Below are 21,102 nucleotides of genomic sequence, written 5' to 3' on the forward strand. Positions count from 1 at the left end.
CTGTATTTAACAGGCTGTGTATCAGTTATCTCCCCTGGGTAATTTTATAGGCGATTATCTCCCCTGATATCCTTGAGGTACTGGAAATGGTCTATAACATATTCCCAATTTATTTGGAATTATTGGTGAATGTTTGTAAAGGTATTGGAAACAGTGTCAGCTTTTGAAGCAAGTGAAAATTGAACCTTTATTCTTGAACCTACAAATTTGTAGCAATTGCTTTATCAGTTAATCTTTATAGTGGTCTTTAATAACTCATGATATTGTAATCTTAATTTTGCTATTGTGAAACCTTGTCCTGTTTGCATCTTTTTTTTGTTTTTTATCAATGAAATAAAAAAAAAAGGAAAAGAAGGACCTGATAGTTTATCATGAAGTTATGATCATTAAGTTTTAGAAAAGAGAGAGGTCCATATTGATCTGAAATGTAATATAGCTCTGTAAATCATAACAGTATGTCTAGTCTATTATAGGACATGTAGTTTGTCATCCTGATGTCTATATAGACTTGTAACAGTATACGCTTGTAAAATTTGCCGGATATTCTCACCAGAACTTACTTCCTGTCAGTACACCAACTCAGACTCATAACAATTACAACTATAGGGTGTTTTAGGATTGGTGATGTCATATGATGCTGGTTACAAAGGAAACTTGATTAAAAATGTAATAAGTTGAGGTGTGCTGCTCGGTATCTTCACTAGTACTGTGTACGTTACAGTGAGATAGCACTATAATGTCAATGTTATGTGACTGGATTGCAGTTGGACGCTCTTCAATGTTTAACAATCCTTAAACAAAAAGAAATCATTTAAGGATTGATGTGCAGCAATTTATAACCAAAATAAAATGTAATCAGGAAAGAAATGATGATCAATGAGATACAAATTTTGAAATATTTCTTAATTATACAATATGGAAGCCATATTGATTTTGTTGAACGGCTTCTAGATTTGTGGTCGCAAAGGCATCTGGTGAAATTGCAGGGAAAATTTGTTTATTTTCACAAAATTGTTAGGTGATATATGGTCACTAGAGTAAATGTAAAAATGTTGATGCATGCTATTTTTTCATTGACTGTCAGAAATTATAGGGAGACTTTACATTTTACAGTAGCTAGAACAAAATGCATGGAGAATTTATAATGTTGGTTTCCCTGTCACAATGTTTTATTTCCTTTGCGATGTGTAAGACTAAATGTCAGACGAGAATAAAACCGAATAATTTCTCCATTTCCAAGAGACATCAACCTTGAGTATGTTCCCAGGTTATCAGCTGAAGTTTTAGTAAATATATAGTAACGATTACGATCATGATTCTGTAATAACGTTATCTGGTGATAATGGAACCCAAGTACATAAAATTGGAGAAAGTTGGGAATAATTATGTGGGGTTTGTTATGACCTTCCCAAAGGTCATCAAGATCAGAGTTACAAAATTTGAATTAACATAACGGTTTATGTCCGTATAGACTTATTTGGTGACAAAAATCCAATAAGATGCAACAAAAGCGCCGACAAAGGAGCAGTTTGTTCTGGTACAGTTGCACATTATGGATTTAACACTGTAAGCTTGTATAAGATGGGGATACGGGCTGAGAAGTATAGGATATTTCTTTTGTCTGTAATGAGATTGACTAGAAAGTATGGCTTATGGTGCTTGTGATTTTAAAATTCTGTGAGGTTTCTGGTTGTAGATATTTTAAAGATGGTTTCATCTACCAAAGTCTTGAGATATAGTACCAAACTATAAAAATAAATATTGTGAATATACTGATTTTTGCAGTATTGTATTTTAGCGCGTGTTACACTGACTTTGAAGTGCTAATCCTGCGGTGTTATATTTTGTAAACACATATTTCTGATATTAAACCACTGATTAAGGGATTCGCGCTCATTTATACCAGCGCTAAAAAATGATAATTGAGATCTAATCACTTGTACTGTTGTATATTTACAGAAGCTGGATATGGATAGAAGTGGACTGAACAAAATGAAGAAGTCAATCAAAGCTCTGTACAACTCCGTAAAACGTAAGATTTCAGGGCTATCACAGGTCAATGTCAAATGTTACAGTAGAAATATTTCTTGGGTCAAAGGTCAATGTCAGATGTAATGTAAAGGTTGAAATATTTCTTGGGTCAAAGGTCAATTTCAAATGTAAAGGGTGAAATATTTCCGAGGCCAATGGTCAATGTCAAATGTAATGGTTGAAATATTCTTGAGAGACAAGGTCAAATGTGAGAATTTAGATTTTGCCTAAAGAGAAAAGTAAAAGCTAAGAATTTTCTTATTCCATGGGTTCAAAGGTCAATATGAAGTATCCACATGATGTTTGTTATGAAATGGGTTAATTAACCAGCTACTACAAGAAACAATATATCTTATCCCTTTCTGTGCATGCAAATAAGTAACAAATCTCATAGAGGTATATCTACATCTGTAGGGCAATATTTGTAGGTTAAGTCTAGAATACTCATTCCAAAATATTGGCGAGTCCACTGCACAGGAAAAGCAAGAGTCCATCATTTGTATACAAGAGTCCCTAGATATACACTATTTGCAACCTTGTAATAATGCTGGTATTTGTGGATTCCGATGGGAAATATCAATTATAACACATAAAGGTATAAATGCTGGCAGATAAATAGAGCTAGAAATGTTAGTCCAGGGATGGACTGCATGGACCTGTGGCTTATAGAATCAGGAAATGTTATATTGATGTGAATCCAGGACCACAGGGCTAAGCTTCCCAATTAATATTGGGGCGAGATTCCGTTGAATTCATCTGTCGGCCATTGAGTAGACTGGAGATGAGGTATTTAACCCTTGGCAGGGGTTCAAAATATGTAGTTACTCTCTGGTTAGGTTTGCTGAAGTACTTGGGAGTATGATGTGCTGACATCACCGAGTGTCTCTGTAATAAATGTTGATCTCAGAGTACCTTTAAAAAGATTTATACACATGAGTTTTATACATACAGGGTTGTGGCAGTTTGTATGCAGCTCAGATGTCCAAAGCAGTACATACTGTAGACATCTATAAAGGACGAGGACAAAAGGAAAAGAAAGGGGAAATCATTAATGGATATTTTTTGGGCCATCAATTAGCATCCTTATTAATTAAGAATATTGAAAATTTCTGAAAAGAGATGTAATTTAAATGAAAAGAAGGCCTAATTTCAAGTAATGTTTACAACACAGAACAAAGTGACAAAAAATTTGACTTTAGGTAAGAAGATGGCATGGAATTAAAAAATGAGGAAACTTAAATGTATCCATTTATAAGGAAGAACCTGAAGGCTGTAATTGCCTCTTTTCAAAAAAAAAAAAAAAAAAAAAAAAGCTGTAATTGATCCCTAATGTTATATAAGGAAAAATGAAAGATAAATAAAAAAAATTATCTTGGCTTTAATTGCCTTTCAAAGAAGATGTTATATTCGGCCTTTAATCTTTTAAATAAAGAATGGGTCTTGGCTCAGATGAAATGTATATTGAGGAAATCTCACTTTAGAACTGTAAACAGAAATTTAATGTAGATTTTCCACATTCATATTAGATCTCAGAACTATTATTTGATGAATCATCTTTATCAGGGTGCAGTATTTGTACAGTGTACGTGTGTTATGCCTGTAGATTGATTCCTACATAAGCTGTTTCTCCATATTAGGACATTATATATTAATTATGGGCTTATGTTCTGTGGGGAAACCTAGCGGGATTGTTCCCTGGAACTCTTCCAATGTGGAGGGAGTTTGTTATCGACATTGGACGATGCATACATATATATTACAGGTCAAATTAGTTACCATATCCAACCAAATAAGCGCCCATGTCCCTGTAAGCACCCCTCCCCCTTTTTGAGGCCTCAATTTCAATTGCCCGGGCATAAAAAAGACCAAAACTATCAAATCTGTATAGATCTACACTTTGCTTTGCAATATATTTCATCTTATTTAGCACCTTTTCATTTTTCAATTTTTTAAACAATCGTATAGCAATAATTTCATCTTATTTAGCACCTTTTCATTTTTCAATTTTTTAAACAAATACGGTATGAATTTTGGACAGGCATATGTTGCAGGAAGCTGAGTGTTTTCTTTGAACAGGCTGATGGGCTGGGTATCAACATGGAAAAGTAGAAGGTTTATTATGCATTTGTTTATATTATTGATGGCCTTGACCTTCATTTCACTTGAATGTTTTCTCATTAACATATAATAGTAACTTAGGAAAGATAATGAATGGCACAGACTCATTTAGCTATATGAAATCGGTCTTGGCTGGAACAAAATACAATATTATGCTCTTCAAAATTTTACTTTACTGTTATGATGTTGGTTGTTATCTGTTTACTCCAATGGAAATACACAGCTGTCTTTAGAAAATGTTATAATACAGAAGGAATTCTTGTAAACTGATGAGAGGCAAAACTAAAAAAAAAAGCAAACCTTAGGATGGTCGCCTGTCTAAATTTATCCTTGAGTTGTTGTTGAAACTGAAGAATGTAAGAAAAAAAATCGGTTGATGCAGATTTTGATATTCAATTAGCTTATCTTTCAATCATTGGTTAAATGTATAGCTTGGATTCACTACTGAGTTACAATTACTGAACTAAAGGCTGTGAAGGGCTTTAATTAATTCAAACTCAAAGAATGAGAAGTTTGTTTATATTGCTTCCTGTTTATTGCACATTCTTGTTCTGAAATAACTTTGGGAAAAAAAGGAAAGTGAAGAAACTATAGTCTGTTTCAAAATGTGTTCATGAAACTTGTAAAGAAGGAGAAGTTGGAGAATGTATTCTGTACTACATGGAATACCTCTCAGAGTTATCATCAAATGTTTGTTTCAAGTTATTAAACAAATTGAGACACATTTCCGAGTTAAGAACAAATTGAAAATTTGTGTAAGGACCTTAAAAGCATCTTCACAGGAATCATTAGCTAACATGCATGTCAGGCATTTAAACGGAAAAAACCTGTGAATTTGCTGCAACAGCCGAGCAACCGTTCACAGATAACACATTCCCGACAGCTATAATGGTAAAAACTTATTATGAGACAGCCGCAGAAATGTTTTGTTTCTATAACATCTTCTGGAATAATGAAAGTCTACAAAAATGACTTTAATTAAAAGGAAAATTGAAAGTAGGAAAATCTATAAATAGCTGTGGTATACTTATCTTTAGATGCTACTGATATAAACTAGAGTTTACAAAGATAAGCACTATCTGTATTTGATCCAATAAGCATCCAACTGGCAGGGCACTTAAAATTTAGAAAATTGACGTGAATGGTAAGAGGGAATTGGCTTATACGTAATGGGACCTGATTTAGACCATTCACATGATAATTACAATGATGTAAGCCATAAATTGATTAAAGAAAAGTTTTATTCATATTTTCATTCTGCATTTGATAAAGATTAAAATTCAAAAGGCGGCGGAGTGGTTTATTGGGACAGGTTGTCCATTGGGTGGAATGTGGTAATATGTTTATTAGCATTCACTATTGGCTGACAGGGGTGTCCATTGGGTGGAATGTGGTAATATGTTTATTAGCATTCACTATTGGCTGACAGGGGTGTCCATTGGGTGGAATGTGGTGATGTGTTTACTAGTATTTACACAGAAGGAAATGATGAAGGACTGAGATGGGACTAAACCTTAGGATAAACAGGGATGAGATAATTCTACATACACATGTGATGACACCAGATGTAATGTGATGTATTACTGTCCCATCCTTTAGGATCAGATGAATCACATTATTATACCTTAGTTGATGAACAGTGGGAGGACTGGGTAAGGAGACTCTATAAGGGCTGGCTTTACTGGTCATAACAATGTATATGATGTATACTTGGCTGGATATCAAAGCCCAATAATAGGTACTTGTGGTGTAATGATTTGGTCTGTACCACATTTGACCTAATAATTAGATCCATTATAGCTGTGTAGTTAATCTATGAATGTCTGAGCCTATTCTAGTGGTTATGAGATTGTGTCCACCTTCTCTGAGGCATATGTATACGGGTCAAATGTTTTTGTGATTAAAAAGCAGCTTTTAAATTTTCAAGTCATGCTATCATGATATATATGAGTGAAACATTTCTCAAGATTTTGCAGATCAAATTTTTGCATTCATAGCAATATTGTGACATCTCAAAAATAGCATCCCTGCTGTATAGTAATTTCTCATCTTCATCTAGATCTCTGGGTGCTTTGCTCTTTGTTTTGAAATTGAGATCTTCACCTCGGAGTGGTAATTCAGGGATTAAACCATTACACCCTGGGCGTTTACATGGTTATCTATAGTATTTTAGTCTTTGGTGGTAAATCAGTGATTAATCTATTACACCCTGGGCGTTCACATGGTTATATATGGTAATTTAGTCTTTGGTGGTAATTCCATTATTGAACCATTACGCCTGGGTGTTAACATGGTTATCTATGGTATTTTAGTCTTCAGTGGTAATTCAGTGATAAAACCATTACACCCTGGGCATTGACATGGTTATCTATGGTATTTTATTCCTTGGTGGTAATTCAGTGATGTGTGCCGGTACAGCATCAGTCATCACATAAATGTAGACAGACCGAGCTGATATATATCAATAAAAAATCCAAGCTTAAACAAACAAAAAACAGAAAAAAGCACCAGACAAGAAAAAATTGAATTCAAAGAATTTTGACAGGATGGCTGCCATGAATGATAAACTTTACTTGGTGTTGTGTAGAGAAAAAAAAACACATTTCTAAAGGTATATCGTGTTTACAAATAGATCAGCTTTAACATTTTGGACTATTGCAAATCAGATTTGTTTCAGCATCCTTGTTTAGTGTACAGCAGGAAAAATGTGGTATTAAAAATTTGGTGTATTATATTGCTGTGGTTGATTTAGACATAGGCAAGTGTGAAACAGTTAGCATCCACACAGATCTGTTTGTAAAATAAGATGCAGGCTGTAGTGTTATGTTAACCTGATTTGTGTTTTAACAGACTGTTATTTCTGAAATGTGTGAAATATGTTTATATTTCGAGTGTTATGAACAAATCTTTGAAACTAGATAGAAAAAGATCTATTTATCTAGATATTTGCCAGATGTTACCTGTGCTGAAGTGTGAGCTAAGTTAATAGCTGGTGTTTTCTGAAACAGACTATAGACATATTACCTTCAGCATATTATCCTGTCAATGAAGATGTATGGTGTTGTTAAAACTTATCTCCTTCAGACATGCTCAGTTGTCTATCAACAACACGTTGATGAGGCTGACAAGGGGAAATATCTTCTCAGATATGTTCAGTTGTATTATAACAACAACAGGTTGATGAGGCTGGAGAGGGGGGAGGGAGGGATATCTCCTTCAGACATGCTCAGATGTCTATCAACAACAGGTTGATGAGGCTGGAGAGGGGAGAGGGAAATCTCCTTCAGATATGCTCAGTTGTCTATCAACAACACGTTGATGAAGCTGACAATGGGAGAGGGAAATATCTCCTCAGACATGTTCAGTTAGCTATCAACAACAGGTTGATGAGGCTGGAGAGGGGGGAGGGACATCTCCTTCAAACATGCTCAGTGTATTATAACAACAGGTTGATGAGGCTGGAGAGGGGAGAGGGATATCTCCTTAGACATTTTCAGTTGTTTTATAACAACAACAGGTTGATGAGGCTGGAGAGGGGAGAGGGACATCTCCTTCTGACATGCTCAGTGTATTATAACAACAGGTTGATGAGGCTGGAGAGGGGGGAGGGAAATATCTCCTCAGACATGTTCAGATGACTATCAACAACAGGTTGATGAGGCTGGAGAGGGGAGAGGGATATCTCCTTCAGACATGCTCAGTGTATTATAACAACAGGTTGATGAGGCTGGAGAGGGGGGAGGGATATCTCCTTCTGACATGCTCAGATGTCTATCAACAACAGGTTGATGAGGCTGGAGAGGGAGGAGGGATATCTCCTTCAGACATGTTCAGATGTCTATCAACAACAGGTTGATGAGGCTGGAGAGGGGGGAGGGATATCTCCTTCTGACATGCTCAGATGTCTATCAACAACAGGTTGATGAGGCTGGAGAGGGGGGAGGGATATCTCCTTCTGACATGCTCAGTGTATTATAACAACAGGTTGATGAGGCTGGAGAGGGGGGAGGGATATCTCCTTAGACATTTTCAGTTGTTTTATAACAACAACAGGTTGATAAGGCTGGAGAGGGGGGAGGGATATCTCCTTAGACATTTTCAGTTGTTTTATAACAACAACAGGTTGATAAGGCTGGAGAGGGGGGAGGGATATCTCCTTAGACATTTTCAGTTGTTTTATAACAACAACAGGTTGATGAGGCTGGAGAGGGGGGAGGGATATCTCCTCAGACATTTTCAGTTGTTTTATAACAACAACAGGTTGATAAGGCTGGAGAGGGGGTAGGGATGGGGAGAGATCTCCTTAGATGTACTTAAATATCTGTTTACAACAGATACTGATGGGGAAGTTTGGGTCAGTGTTTGGAATAAAAGTATGAACAGAAGAATATTGTAAATATTTTTGACAGTGTGAAGAATTTTAAATGAAAGTTTTATTGATTTATTGACAATTTTGTCTAATTTTCAATAAATTATAGTTGAATATATTTGAAGGTTAGCAGTGACCTATAAAGTGATATTTTTAGCCCACCATCAACAGATGGTGGGCTATTCAAATCGCTTTTTGTCCGTGGGCCGTCCATCCGTCCGTCCGTCCGTCCATCCGTCCGTCCGTCCTTCCGTCTGTTAACAATTCTTGTTACCGCTATTTTTCAGAAAGTACTGAAGGGATGTTTCTCAAATTTCATACGTAGGTTCCCCTAGGGGCCTAGTTGTGCATATTGCATTTTGGGACCGATCGATGAACAAGATGGCCGACAGGCTGCCATCTTGGATTTTGACAATTGAACTTTTGTTACAGCTATTTCTCAGAAAGTACGAAAGGGATCTGTCTCAAATTGCATGTGCAGATTCCCCTAGGGGCCTAGTTGTGCATATTGCATTTTGTGACTGATTGAATAACAAGATGGCCGACAGGCCGCCATCTTGGATTTTGATAGTTAAAGCTTGTAACCACTATTTCTCAGAAAGTACTCAAGGGATCTGTATCAAATTGCATGTGCAGGTTCCCCTAGGGGTCTAGTTGTGCATATTGCATTTTCAGACCCATCGGTGAACAAGATGGCCGACAGGACGCCAACTTGGATTTTGATAGTTGAAGCTTGTTACCACTATTTCTTAGAAAGTACTGAAGGGATCTGTCTCAAATTTCATGTGCAGGTTCCCCTAGGTCCCTGGTTATGCATATTGCATTTTGGTACCGATCAGTGAACAAGATGGCAGACAGGACGCCATCTTTGATTTTGACAATTGAAGTTTTTTTCCGCTATGTCTAAGAATGTACTGAGTGATCTTTCTCCAATTGTATATGCAGGTTCTTCTAGGGGTCTAGTTGTGCATATTGCATTTTAGGACCGATTGGTGAACAAGATGGCTGACAGGTAGCCATCTAGGATTTTGATAATTGAAGTTTGTTACTGTTATATATCTCAGAAAGCAGTCAAAGGATCTTTCTGAAATTTCATGTGTAGCAATATGTAGTTAAAGCTTGAAAAGCAGAGAAAAGATCCCTCTTTCCTTTGTCAGACAAAGATCGTTCGTAGGTGGGCGCCAAGATCCCTCTGGGATCTCTTATAAGGTCATCTGACCCAAAGGGTCAGGATGACCTTTTATCATCATGCACATTAGAACTTTTCATTCTAATGACTTCTTCTCAATAACAGAAAGGCCCAGGGTACTGATATTTGGCCTGTAGCATGCTGGGAGTGAAGGGCTACCAAGTTTGTTCAAATGAATGACCTTAACCTTCATTCAAGGTCACATGGGTCAAAAAAGTTAAAATCTTCAAACGACTTCTTCTCAAGAACTAGAAGGCCAAGGGTATTGATATTGGGCCTCTAGCATGCTGGGATGAAGGTTTGTTCAAATGAATGACCTTGACCTTCATTGACAGGGATCGGATAGGCTAAAATCTTTTAAACAACTTCTTGTGAATAACTAAGAGGCCTAGAGACCTGATATTGGGCCTCTCACATGCTAGGATGAAGGGCTATCAAGTTTGTTCAAATCAATGACCTTGATCTTCATTCAAGGTCACAGGGGTTAAAAATGCTAAAATCTTTAAAACAAAATCTTCTCAATAACCAGAAGGTCAAGGGTACTGATTTTGGGCATGTAGCATGCTGGGATGAAGGGCTACCAAGTTTCTTCAAATGAATGACCTTGATCTTCATTCAAGGTTACGGGTCAAATAGGATAAGATCTTCAAACGACTTCTTCTCAAGAACCAGAAGGCCCTGGGTATTGATATTAGGCCTGTAGTATGCTGGTATGAAGGACTACCAAGTTTGTTCAAATGAATGATCTTGACCTTCATTTAAGGTCACAGGGGTCAAATAGACTAAAATCCTTTAAACAACTTCTTGTGAATAACTAAGAGGCCTACAGACCTGATATTGGGCCCCTGACATGGTGGGATGAAGGGCTATTAAGTTTGTTCAAATCAATGACCTTGATCTTCATTCAAGGTCACAGGGGTCAAAATGCTAAAAATTTTTAACGACTTCTCAATAATCAGAAGGCCCAGAGTACTGATATTGAGCATGTAGCATGCTGGGATGAAGGGCTACCAAGTTTCTTCAAATGAATGACCCTGACTTTCATTCAAGGTCACAGGGATCAAAAAGGTTAAAATCTTTAAACGACTTCTTCTCAAGAACCGGAAGGCCCAGGGTACTGATATTGGGCCAGTATAATGCTGGGATGAAGGGCTACCAAATTTGTTCAAATGGATGATCTTGACCTTCATTTAAGGTCACAGGGGTCAAATAGGCTAAAATCCTTTAAACAACTTCTGTTCAAGAACAGAAAGGCTCAGGGTTCATATATTTGGCTTGCAACATGCTTGGATGAAGGGCTACCAAGTTTGTTCAAATGAATGACCTTGACCTTCATTCAAGGTCACATGGGTCAAATAGGCTAAAATCTTTAAACAATTTCTTATCAATAACCAGAAGGCCCAGGGTACTGATATTGGGCATGTATCATGCTGGGATGAAGGGCTACCAAATTTGTTCAAAAGGATGATCTTGACCTTCATTTAAGGTCACAGGGGTCAAATAGGCTAAAATAACTAAGAGCCCTAGAGACCTTATATTGAGCCTGTGACATGCTGGGATGAAGGGATACCACATTTGTTTTAAAATAAATGACCTTGATCTTCATTCAAGATCACAGGGGTCAAAATGGCTTAAATGCTTAAATGACTATATTGTATTGTGCCAATAGTCAGATGACCGTTAAGGCCCATGGGCCTCTTGTCTATATCAGTATTCAAAAAATGTGTAAAACGATACTGTCAAACTGTATAGTTGTTACGCCACTTTAATTTACCTTTTCATCAAATTACAGTATATGTGCACAGGTAGTTAACTTTGTAGATTGAACCTGTTCTGTGGTTTCATTTATGGCTATTATGTGATGTAACCACTGGAAAAGTATATCACTGAGGAGAAATAACTGTCCTGTATATTGAGTGATGTAACCACTGGAAAAGTATATCACTGAGGAGAAATAACTGTCCTGTATATTGAGTGCTGTCAGTGTGAATCTCAGAGTTACTAAGTGCTTGTTGTAGACATTTAAGTGAAGGAGTTGTATGTCACCAATGCAGGGGTTTAAATATCAGGCGGTACATGGTACATTTTGCCAGTTGAACTTGACTGTGTAATTTTGGCTAATTACATTATATAGCATACAGATAGTATAGAAAAGTACCTCCTGAAATTGCAATTGTACCGCCTCACCTGAAAGATAATGGAACCCCTGCCAATGTGTAAAAAACTTTGATCTTTCTTATCAGGTCTAGCCATGCCATATGGCCATGTCATAAATATCATAAGACACATGTGTAATAACACTATTGTGACGTCACAGGTAGTTTTGACGTCATAGGTAGTTTTGACGTCATAATATTTATATGATTTCGCATGATTGTCTCAGTAGACGGAAACATCACATTCGAGCTGGATCTCTACTGTTTTATATAGAGACAAAATTAAAAGTTTTGCTTATATATCTATTGATAAAAGTTATGTAATAAATAGAATCTTACACTCGTGACTATTTGACATGAAATTTGGCAAACTCATTCAATAATTTGATATGCCACTCACCCAAAGGCTCGTGGCATATCAAATTTTTGTACTCGTTTGATAAATTTCATATTACATAGTCACTCATGTAAGATCCTCTCTATCAAAGACGCCCTGTCCTGTATGATGAGGCTCCACTACCCTTTACTATCGAGACAGCATGCTACCATAATAAAGCATGAATAAGAAAAATTCACACAAGGCCAGTTTATGCCTCCACATTTATATTTATACTGCCATCAGCCTAAAGGGGTTTCCCAATGTTGCCTTGTATTTTTTATTACCAATTATTGAAATCAGAGTGTCAGTTGTGATGATTTTAACTTATTTTGTTTCTTGTCTTTTTAGGCCATGTGGACAATGAGGGAACACTAGCAGAAAACCTTGATAATCTGGGGAGGGGAAGAGTCGATCAAGAGGTTCAAATAAGTAAGTTTAATAAACATAAAAAAGAACAGGCATACGAGGATCGATTACTGTAATCAAATGTTTGGACGGTTACTACAAATGAAAGTTCTTATAATGCTTATAAAGTTTTTTGTGTTGGTTGCATTGACGAACTATATCCGATGATACACTGTATTATTGCGCAGTAAAAGTTAATAGTTTTAACCTATGTGTCTGTCACTGGGAGTTGTGTCTTTTGTTTATCAACAACTACGTTATATTGAAAGGGGAAAGGTACAAAAGTTATCAACATAAACTTACAAAATATAATGATGATATAGATCTATATATGTACGAGCATTTTAAAGTGACAAATAAACTTATATTGCCGTGTAATGTACGGTAGCCTTATGAAGACTTGCTAAAGTCTGATGTATCGTATGAAGTTTTTTTGATGTTAGCGTTCTTATGAATTCAAAAGAAATTTGAGTGTTATAAGTAACCAAAAATTGAACCTTTTACTTGGCAAAAGTATATGGCTAGGTTTTATTATGAGTCAAAGTCGGCAAAGCACAACTCACAGTATAATGTTCTGCACGATAATATCTCGCCAACCAGTTACTCTTAGGCTTACGAAGACTTGCTAAAGTCCGGTACATTACATGAAGCTTTCTTGATGTTAACGGCTAGCGATCTTGTGAATTTAAAAGAAATCCGAGTGATATATGTAGTGAAATAATGTACCTTTTATTCGGCAAAAGTATCTGGCCATGATTTATTAGTCAAAAGTCGTTAAAGCAACCCATTTAAGTTTTCTAAAAAGGAAACCAAAACATATCCAGAAATGGTAATATTTCTAATGTTATACTTTTCCGAAATATTCTTCAATGTTAAGTGGATATTAAGATACGGATATGTTTACTTATTATTTTTTGTCTTTGAAGAGACATCGATGAAATTAATAATTTAGTAATTAAAAAAGAATTATAAAAAATGATACTCAGATTCTGAACGGTTTCATTGGTGTCGAAATTGTTATTTCAGAAATTATTTAGAAAAAATGTATTACAGTTATTTCAGGAAAATGAGTTATTCAACTTATTAATCTTGAAAAACTTAAAATATCATAAAACAAATACGGTATACTGTAGATATATTTTGTTAAACTCCGAAATTCAACACTGCACACTAAAAGTATACTAAATTCAATACAGAGGATTCCGCTTATTTGCATAGGTCATTTTCCAGAAGAAAATATGCAAATAACCGGAGTATTCAAATAGGCGGAGATGACATTTTGCACCTCCGTTTGACCCCACACAGTTGTATGTGAATAGGCAAATAGATATTGTTTCGTTTACTTGATAAATACGTAAATTATTTACACTTAAAACAAACCACAAGTAATTATTTTCGAAGTTGTAAATCGATTTTAATTGTTTAATAACACAAAATATTCCAATATTAGATTCTTGTTTACGTTAGATCGACACGTGAATATTTGAGAAACAGCTAAACGATCGATATCAAATGCAATAAGATTCTACTAAACAGGATTGGATTTGTGTCTACAATTCTAAACATAAATAATAAACAAATTTACGTACATTTGCCTGGCAAAATGAACTTACGATCGTGATTAAACTTCAGTGCCGATCAACTAGTAGTGTTGCTTTTACACATGTGCATATGAATTCGAAAATGGCGGCAGGTGATGAAGCCATGCGTTCACTCGACCTAAATGTCTTTTGAGAATTCTCCCTGTATTGTTGATCTATGCGGCGAATAGCTTGATAAGATTTCAGAAATTAATGCATATTCAAGTAGCAATGAAACAATTAACGTAGCAAGTATCTTTTGTATCCTAAGCTTACATACTGTACGAAACTTGCGGTAGTCATTGCACGCCGACTTTGCATGCTTTTTATGTCTCGTTCAACGAGACGCTTGATACGCACATGTCTGTAGTAGTCAACAAGACTCTGGTTGAACGAGACTACTCATGAATGGCGATTGTTGTAAGGAAGGGATTCGGTAAGGAAGCATGGTTTCTCCAACCGATCGCGAACTAAGGGTACGTTACGTTAATGAATAAACATATTTGAATGTGCAAATGCTTTAATTAGATGTTTGAGTCAGTGAATATACTAAAGTTATGATCAACCGCTGCTGATGTAAATCGTAACAGCGTCGAATACCTTTGCAGATTCATGCATAAAATAACAAGCTATACTATAACGTTAATCTGTTACCAGGATGATTTCTAGTAAAAGCGAAGTATCTTGAAACATATATCGGCGAATTTCGTTAAAAATATATTGCAAAATTGAAAAATATTCGATTTTATTTTTAGAATTTCCCAAATATTTTATTCAAATAACCGGAGGTCATGTAAAAGTCTATGCAAATACACGGAGTTGAAAAACAAAGATAAAGAAGGAAAAAATCGGGACCGCAGAATTTTAAGCAAATAACCGAAATATTCGAATAACCGTTATTCGATTATGTGGAGTCCTCTGTATTTAAAAGAAAAACCTATTTCTTTATTATTTGGTTTGGATCCATCACTCACAGCATCTATGAGTGGCCTTGGCACTTTGATCTCCCTTCCCTGCCCTTTTTAACCATAACTTCAAGGAACTATCAATCTGGTACTAGATATTGAAAGTGTACTGGTATTGCTGCTGGTATATGTACAGAGAGTTATCTCCCTTTCTTGTTCTATTTAGCTCCAGCTGTGATCTACAGATATTTGACCTTAAGGATGATCTATTGATATTTCTCTATGCATAGGGAAGCATACTTTCAAGAGTTATCTCCCCATTCTTGTCCTACGTAGCTCCAAGGATCTATAGATATTTCACACTATATAGGGAAGCATACTTCCAAGAGTTATCTCCCTTTCTTGTCCTACATAGCTCCAAGGATCTATAGATATATTTCACTCTATATAGGGGAAGCATACTTCCAAGAGTTATCTCCCTTTCTTGTCCTACGTAGCTCCAAGGGTCTATAGTTATTTCACTCTATATAGGGAAGCATACTTCCAAGAGTTATCTCCCTTTCTTGTCCTACGTAGCTCCAAGGGTCTATATTTTATTTCACTCTATATAGGGAAGCATACTTCCAAGAGTTATCTCCTTTTCTTGTCCTACATAGCTCCAAGGATCTATAGATATTTCACTCTGTATAGGGAAGTGTACTTGCAAGAGTAATCTCCCCTTTCATGTCCTATGTAGCCCCATTGAACTATACATATTTCGTTATATATAGGTAAGTGTACTGGTAAGAGTTTTCTCTCCTTTCTTGTCCTACGTAGCTCCAAGGATCTTTAGATATTTCACATAGGGAAGTGTTCCTGCAAGAGCTATCTCCCTTCGTTATCTTTTTATCTAAAGACATTGGATTACAGGGAAGTGTAGTGATAAGAGGTGATTGTGATTTGTGTATTGTGATCAGGAAGTTATAGATTTCGTATAGACACTTCCTGTCCGCTGTTAGCAGGCTTATTAGAATTTGAATGTTGATTAATGTTTAAAGTTATCTGTGCCAATAATTTTGTAAACTCCTGAATCAAAAGAAAGATATTGATATCTTATTTACCACCAAAAAGTAATCAATATATTTGAGAATTGTATTAGACTGACAATGCAAAGGTTTTAATTTTATGAAGTCAAATAAAAAATTGAAAATGAATTGTGGCAGTGACTGCTCAATATTCTTGACTCATGGACTACCTTTTAGTACGGTAAATAGAGTAACCAATATTCTAACCAAGAATTGTGTGTTTTACAATTAATCTAGTTCACATTTGTACAGTATGTACCATGTGTTATTAGGGAATTAGAAACGTGAATTCATTTGTTATTTCCTTACTAAACATACATATAATGCATAAAAAAATATGAATTAGAATTTTTTTATTTCATAAATAAATCTGTATTGTTGCAAAATGTTTTTAAATTAAAAGACTTCTTACATTTTCCTTTGAATTGATTTTCACAGCTTACTTCACTTCCAAATTCTTTTGGTTTATTAATAAAATTCCAGAAAGAGAAAACACAGGATGTCAAAATTTATTTGCCAAATTATGGCACCATATCATCTTTAAACATCTTGAAACCATTGGCGGTCTCTTAGAGGTGGGCTATCATAATAGATTAAAATGCAGCCAAATTTGCTGGAAAGATATTTTCAGGATGAGAAATGAGTTTGGGAAGAGGAAAGAAAGTAGGGGTCAGGGCTTAGGCTTAATTGTCTCCAGACAACATTCTTACCACTAGCCTTCCTACTTCAGGGGTTTATTAGTCTCAAACCCTTAAAAACCCTAAAAACAAGGTCATCGCAGAAAATAGGTTCATGCTCAGTTTCAATGTGTTTTGAATGCCAGGGGTACGGAGTAATATTTCAGGAATGGATTTCTTATGTGGATACCTGTTCAATCTTCCCTGTTTGTTCTGTTGAATTTGAACATAATTGGTAATCACCGTCAAAACGGGACATGGTCACGTCAAAACGGGACATGGTCACGTACAAAACGGGACATAGTCAGCGTTCTTTCTTCCCGTCCTACCTGATTACCTGATACTATTTGTATTGTCTAAGAATGCATAGGTGGGGTAGTATTCGTTATAACAGTACTTTGAATATTAACTAATGATTTAATGAATTTATTATATCCTGTTTCCTATAATGAAGAGTTTCGACGTGCAAGGTTATTAGTTATACTCGGATTTCATACAATCCAAAAACTTGGATTACTCGTTTTAAGAAATGTTTTAAGATTATATTTTCTTATATGAAATGTACTTTCGTCACTAAAACTGCTTAATTTGGACAACCATCAATAATTAAACTCTTTAAACATCCTGGATATAATAATGGTCCATAGACTGGATAAGCATTTTGTTTATTCTAAACCATTTTGTAATTTCCTTCTCATGGAACATGGAATAAATATTTTGACATGTACTGACTACAGCCTGTGTGGGATAACATTGATTCATACCCTTGTTAACAAAATCAAATGAGTTACAAACAAGGTTGAACAAATTGAAAAACCCCACCCCCCCTGATGGTCAAGTTTAGACGTTTTTTGGAATTTTCTATTTTTCCTAGATGAAGCCTTCTGCCAAAGATTCTCCAACTGGTTACCAAAGAATTTGCTGGTAGTATGAATGAAACAAAAAAAATATTTTGGTATAGTCTTTGTTGGTAAATATCACCCCGCTCCAATCGAGAGTTGGCTAATGGATATTACAAATTGGGGTTTCCGTCGGTCCGTCCGTCCCCGTCTCTGTCCGTCTGTCCTGTCTGTCCATCCGTCCGTACAAATGGTTTCTGGAGGTTTTTTTGGTTTACTTTTTTGGCATTTTTTCCGTAACCATGGAAACATTGCTGAAAATATCATATTTTTGTACCAGGTTAGTTTCTGGAGCATAACTCTAAAACCATAAGAGATATTTCCACGAAACTTCATAGACACATTGGTCTTATGGTCTAGTAGTGCCTTTTGCTATTTTAAGGTTTTCACTTTTCGTACTTTTTTCTGTAACCATGGAAACATTGCTGAAAATGGCAGATTTTTGTGTAAGAATCGTTTCCGGAGCACAACTCTAAAACCAGCAGAGATATTTCCATGAAACTTCATAGACACATTGTTCTTATGGTCTAGTAGTGCCTTTTTCTATTTTTAGGTTTTCATTTTTTGCACTTTTTCCGTAACCATGGAAACATTGCTGAAAATATCATATTTTTGTACCAGGTTCGTTTCCGCAGCATAACTGGAAAACCGGTTGAGATATATGCAAGGAACTCCATAGGCACATTAGTCTTATGGTCTAGTAGTGCCTTTTGCTATTTTAAGGTTTTCACTTTTTGTACTTTTTTCTGTAACCATGGAAACATTGCTGAAAATGGCAGATTTTTGTGTAAGAATCGTTTCCGGAGCACAACTCTAAAACCAGCAGAGATATTTCCATGAAATTTCATAGACACATTGTTCTTATGCCAGTTATGGTCTTGTAGTTTTCACTTTTTGTGCTTTTTTCTGTAACCATAGAAACATTGCTGAAAATATCATATTTTTGTAGCATGTTCATTTCCGGAGCATAACTCTAAAACCAGCAGAGATATTTCCACTTCATAGACACATTCATTTTATGGTCTAGTAGTACCTTTTGCTATTTTTAGGTTTTCATTTTTTGCACTTTTTCCTGTTTTTTTTCCATACACATATGTCTCCAAAATCAAACTTACTTCAGCTTTGATATCTCCATTGGCGGGAGATCTGAATGACTATGTCCTTGTTCAAATTTATTGTTAGAACAATGGAGGTTTATGAATTAGCTGATTTCTGATTGGCTAAAATCAAAATCTTGAAGATGGGAGTTTTATGAATGAGCTGATTTCTGATTGGCTTGAAACAAAATCTTGAGATAGGGAGTTTTATGAATTGAGCTGATTTCTGATTGGCTAAATAAAAAATCTTGAGATGGGAGTTTTTATGAATGAGCTGATTTCTGATTGGTTGAAATCAAAATTCTTAGAGATGGGAGTTTATGATTTGATGCTGATTTCTGATTGGCTTGAATTCAGAACCTTAAGATGGTCTTGGTTAACCAAATGATCCTTATTGTTTTATGACAAAAGCTAAGCAAACAAAAAATGCAGATAAAGATATATATTATAGAAATAGGCTACATTTGGGCAAACATACATCCCTGTTATCAAAAGTTGATTTTGTTGTAACTGTGTTTTCACAATGGATGTCAGAATACATGGTATGATATGAAAAAAAGATCGATTCGGATAATTTGATTAAACCTTCAGATATAAATTATTCATGAATCAATTATTTAAATGAATTCAGAACTGATGACTTCAGTGATAAGTTAAGATTATGTTATCTTTGTTACAAGGTAACAATTTTTTAATGTAATAACTCTCTGTTGCCAGGTAACCAAATTACATATAATTACTCTCTGTTACCAGTAACCAAATTACATTATAATTACTCTTTTGTTGCCAGGTAACCACAAATAACTATATAATTACTCTTTGTTGCTCCAGGTTATCAAATTACATATAATTACTCTTTGTGTGCTAGGTAACCATAAATTACATGTAATTACTCTCTGTTGCCAGTTAACCAAATTATATGTAATTACTCTCTGTTGTCAGGTAACCAAATTATGTATATTTACTCTAATTCTGTTGCCAGGTAACCAAATTACATGTAATTACTCTCTGTTAGGTCAGGTTAACTCAAATTACATATATATTAATCTCTGTTGCCTGGTAACCAAATTATATGTAATTACACTCTGTTGCCAGGTAACCAAAATTATATGTAATTTCTCTCTGTTGTCAGGGTTACCAAATTATGTATATATTACTATCTGTTTGCCAGTTAAACCAAATTACATGTAATTACTTTCGTTGTTTCTGGTAACCAAATTACATGTAATTACCCTCTGTTGTTGTCACGGTTACCAAATTACATGTCATAACTCTCTGTTACCATGGTAATCAAATTACATATAATTATCTATCTGTTACAAGGTAACCAAATTACATATAATTACTCTCTGTTGCCAGTAACCAAATTACATGTAATTACCCTCTATTGTACAGGTTACCAAATTACATGTAATAACTTCCCTGTTACCAGGTAACCCAAATACTTATAATTACTATCTGTTACCAGGTTAACCAAAATTTACATATAATTACTCTCTGTTGCCATGTGTAACCAAATTACATCTATATTACTCTCTGTTGCCAGGTAACCAAATTACATATAATAGGGTACTCTCTGTTACCAGGTTACCCAAATTATATATAATTACTCTCTGTTGCCAGGTAACCAAATTTTAAACAGCATGCTGCTATACCCCGCTGGATGCCTTCCTCAAAGGAGACCTAAAGGGGGTTAAAGGCGACATGAAGAAACCTTTCGACAAGGCAATGGAAAGAAATATGAAACCAAATTGTAAGTTATATTAAGGTGCAGTCAGGGGATACAAGATATATAATACTTATCTCCCTTTGTTAATTTGTTATGATATGAAACTCTCCTTTGTTACGTAAATGTTAAAAATGGTTATCTCCCCTATTGTCAGTTTGTAATGGTAAATTTGGTTTATCTCCCCATTGTAATCGTATAAAATTCGCTCGCGCTTCATCTCCTCTTTGTAATGGTATTGATGATTATCTCCCTTTTTCAACAGTGCCAAAATTGAGAAGGAGATTGAAACAGCAGGCTAAAGAAGCACACATGCATCGTGTGGAAGTATGTGGGTCTGAGGTATGTGTATAACATTGCAAATAATATTGAAAATGAAATCAGAATTAAATTTTAAACATAATTCTTATAACTCCTAGATTTTCATTTAATTCAACTTCAAGGACTAGAATTATATAAACAGTGTTTTAAATATCTTTGTTTCATTCTATATCAGAACTCCCGGAT

The 21,102-nt window shown here is 35.4% G+C and overlaps 1 protein-coding gene across 6 annotated transcripts in view; it reads left to right on the plus strand.

Annotated features, from left to right (window-relative positions):
- Nucleotides 1-21,102, plus strand: part of LOC138309476 (arf-GAP with SH3 domain, ANK repeat and PH domain-containing protein 2-like) — a 105,963-nt gene that overhangs the window by 18,636 nt on the left and 66,225 nt on the right. For 5 of the 6 annotated variants that reach the window (XM_069250683.1, XM_069250681.1, XM_069250687.1 and 2 more), the window contains exons 2-3: nt 1,960-2,032; nt 12,591-12,671. In XM_069250683.1, coding sequence (XP_069106784.1) covers nt 1,960-2,032; nt 12,591-12,671 — 154 coding nt within the window. The remainder of the gene's footprint in view (nt 1-1,959; nt 2,033-12,590; nt 12,672-21,102) is intronic. The other variant, XM_069250682.1, reaches the window with a different exon arrangement.

This window comes from Argopecten irradians, chromosome 15, assembly GCF_041381155.1.
Source record: "Argopecten irradians isolate NY chromosome 15, Ai_NY, whole genome shotgun sequence".
NCBI lineage: Eukaryota > Metazoa > Mollusca > Bivalvia > Pectinida > Pectinidae > Argopecten > Argopecten irradians.